The sequence below is a fragment of the Atta cephalotes genome (assembly GCF_000143395.1).
Source record: "Atta cephalotes unplaced genomic scaffold scaffold00015, whole genome shotgun sequence".
NCBI classification, from domain to species: Eukaryota; Metazoa; Arthropoda; class Insecta; order Hymenoptera; family Formicidae; genus Atta; species Atta cephalotes.
In genome coordinates this window covers 1191603-1194847 of record NW_012130079.1, presented here as the reverse complement: position 1 = coordinate 1194847, position 3245 = coordinate 1191603, and the positions used below count along the sequence as shown (strand labels likewise).

The 3245-nt window shown below is 37.1% G+C and overlaps 1 protein-coding gene across 1 annotated transcript in view; it reads right to left on the bottom strand.

The window, feature by feature from the left end:
• Positions 1–58: 58 nt before the first annotated feature.
• The window catches only part of LOC105618137 (rabankyrin-5), a 10188-nt gene continuing 7001 nt past the window's right edge, over positions 59–3245 (bottom strand). The window contains exons 7-13 of the mRNA XM_012199678.1: positions 2364–3077; positions 2006–2278; positions 1365–1806; positions 1092–1289; positions 763–1003; positions 279–534; positions 59–200 (exon numbers count right to left, since the gene is read on the bottom strand). Coding sequence (XP_012055068.1) covers positions 59–200; positions 279–534; positions 763–1003; positions 1092–1289; positions 1365–1806; positions 2006–2278; positions 2364–3077 — 2266 coding nt within the window. The remainder of the gene's footprint in view (positions 201–278; positions 535–762; positions 1004–1091; positions 1290–1364; positions 1807–2005; positions 2279–2363; positions 3078–3245) is intronic.

Below are 3245 nucleotides of genomic sequence, written 5' to 3'. Positions count from 1 at the left end.
TATATATATATATATATATATATATATATATATATATATATATAAATTCTTATTTTAACTATGATGGTTGAAGAGAACCAGTACCCAGTAATACATCAAAGCATACATTGCACACACGTACTGGTTTGTTCAAGCCAAATTTCAAGATTGGTACATCTTGACCTGAGCACTTGCTGCACAAAATTCGTCCACAATGCCGGCTAAAAAAAAGAGAATATTAAATATATATTTAAAAGATTAACACGTCAATTTTTGTCCTTAAAACAATTCAACAATACCAATGATGCTTGCGCATTGTAAGAGAGAATTTTGTTCCGCACTCTAAGCAACAATCCTTGTCGGACCATGGCGCTTCTTGTGTTAAAGAATCTAATAGTCTATATAACAACTGTTTCGTCGCTACTTGATAATTGAAGATCGTAATTCCATCTTTATTCATCGAACCCAGGCATGCCCCGGCTTTCACTAGCGTTCTACAAAGATTGCCATTGCCTTTCATATACGCGATCAACAACGGAGTATTTCCATCCAAATCTGAAATATACAAACTCAATAACATATATGGTGCTTTTCAGCAAGAAACATAGTGAAACACAATCACCATAACGTAATCACTTCATCTTTGTTTAATATTGACAAATAACAAGAATGTAATTATTCATTGCCATTTGTGTCTCTTGCTGAAAAACACTCATAATATACAATTTAGCTAAGAGAGATTGTCTTTCAGAATAGTTTTATCATTTTGTCTTTTTGTGTAACCTGCATTATTAACTGGATATTGCGACATGCATTCTAAGAATAGATCGCATATCGTCGCAGCGTTGTCCCTCGCGCATCTGGCCAATTCATGTAGAGGATTACGACCCTTGAGATTCACTGCTTCCGCATCTAGCGTACATTCAGTCAATAATGTCCGCACCACTGATACATGACCTTCTCTTACAGCTACGTGCAACGCGTTGTCGCCATCCGCATTTACCGCGTCAAAATTAATATTGTTCTACGCAAACGAGAATTTGTTTGTCGTGAAATATCGTGACTATATAGAGATTAAGATTGTTAATTTCGATACATATTTAGTTTCTTACTTGCAATAACGCAGAGACAACAGCGGCATGTCCTGCTTTAGCCGCTACGTGCAGAGCGGTGTTCCTATTTGCATCCGTATCGTTGACACGAGCACCCGCCAGAATCAAACTTCGCACTAACATCTCATTCCCCGACACGGCGGCAAGATGTAGGGGTGGCGTTTGTGTAACGTCGTGTATTCTTGAATTTACGTCTACCTGAAAAGTGATGATCGGCTGCAGATACTGACTTTATATATAATTAATTTATTTATTTACGCTTAAATGCAATACTTGTATCGACAATAAAAATAGAATGCTCTCCATGTCACCCTTCTGTATAGCAGTATGTAAGAAATTTCTGCCTTTATTGTCATATTGTTCAGCAGCTTTAGGTAATCTCTCTAATATTGCTTGTGCGGCTTTGTTATTGCGAACTGTTAGGGCGGTCGCGAAAGGCGACAATCCTTTCTTATCTCTTTTATTCAGATCTATATTTGGGTGGCATAGTAGAAGAGAAATAATCTGCGAATGCTGATTCTGTATCGCAACATGCACAGGTGTTTTTCCCTCTGCGTCGCGGGCATTCACATCAGCTCCGTGCTCGATGAGTGTTTGAACGACTTGCTCCAGTCCCCATTGACAACACAAATGTAATGGCGTGCACTCGTCTCTTGCCTCGTCTCCACCAGCACCGTCTGGGCCGGGTCGTCTTGAAGCATTCAAGTCGCATCCACTGCAAAATAATAAATCATTATTTAAAAAAAGGTAAAATATAACGTGAAATTACTTAAATAACTTCTTTTTGTAGTAAATCGAATTATATTTTCATCATAATAAATTACAAAATATAAGATAATATCTGTAATGATTTAATAACTTTTTAAAATAAATCTCTGCTTGTCCATTCTTTTCAACTAAAAAAAATTTCGCACCTTCTAATCAAGAATTGTGCAATATCCTCTTTGTTATCGTCGATTGCTCTGTGTAACAACGTTTGTTGACAGCCATCGGGGCCTGGACCCCAACAATCTGTATCCGCTCCATGTTTAACCAAAATTGATGCAGTATCTTCTTGATCCGAATCTAAAGCATCCCATAACGGACATCCTATTGAAGTGTCTACGCCTCGCCTGCAAAGAGCCTCTACTACTTCGCCCAATCTACAATGTACGCACAGTTGTAACGGTGTCTCTCCATTGGCTGTTCTACACATACAATTAAACAGTTAATAAAATTGAAACTGTAATCGCAAATAGATTTCTGTAAGTTTTAATGTATTATCAAACTCACTTTGCGTTCATGTCAGCGCCATTTTCTAACAAAAATATCGCTGTAGCCGAATCCTCTTTCAGTATCGCTTGATGCAATAACGTCAGACCTTCATCGTTGCGTTCATTCACATCAGCTCCAGCTTTTATCAGAGCCAGCACGATATCTTTACCTTTCTTGAATGGTGTCTTTATAGCCAAACTTAGAGGTGTCTCGTTCGCGTTATTCTTAATAGTCAACTGCGAATCCAAACTTGTAGCGTCTAATAACTCGATGACTATGTCAGTGTACAAATTCGAAATAGCGAAATGAATTGGCGCGTCGCCAGTAGAAAGAGTAACGACATCGGTCGGCAGCCCATTTTTTAACAGAGCATGAGTCAAATCCTTTAAACCCACTCTGCACGCTTCGTGTAGTATTGTGAAACCTTCGTTGTTAGTTTTCGTTAAATTATTATTACAATATTCCACTAAGAATAACGCTGCCTCTTCTTTGCGTTCTTGCGTCAGGATATGAAGCAATGTATTTCCGGTGACATCATATGTTGGATTCGGTATAGCGCCTTTAGCAAGCAATTTCGACGCAAAGTATTCATTGAAAGGTTCCATCTTCATTGCAAAACACAACGGCGTATCATCTTCGTTTGTGATTTGATCTACATCTATATTCTTCGCCTCGAGTAATAGATCGAACAGCATCTCGTTTTTTTCCGAGATACAGCTGTGAAGCGGAGTCCTGTAAAAAATGCTAATAATCTTAGCTTGATGTATTTTAAAATGTATTATAAATTCTATTTCAAATTTTATTCAGACAATCATTTAGTTTCTACATTATTTGGATAATATAATATAGAATATATATCCATATATATATATATATATATATATATATATATATATATAG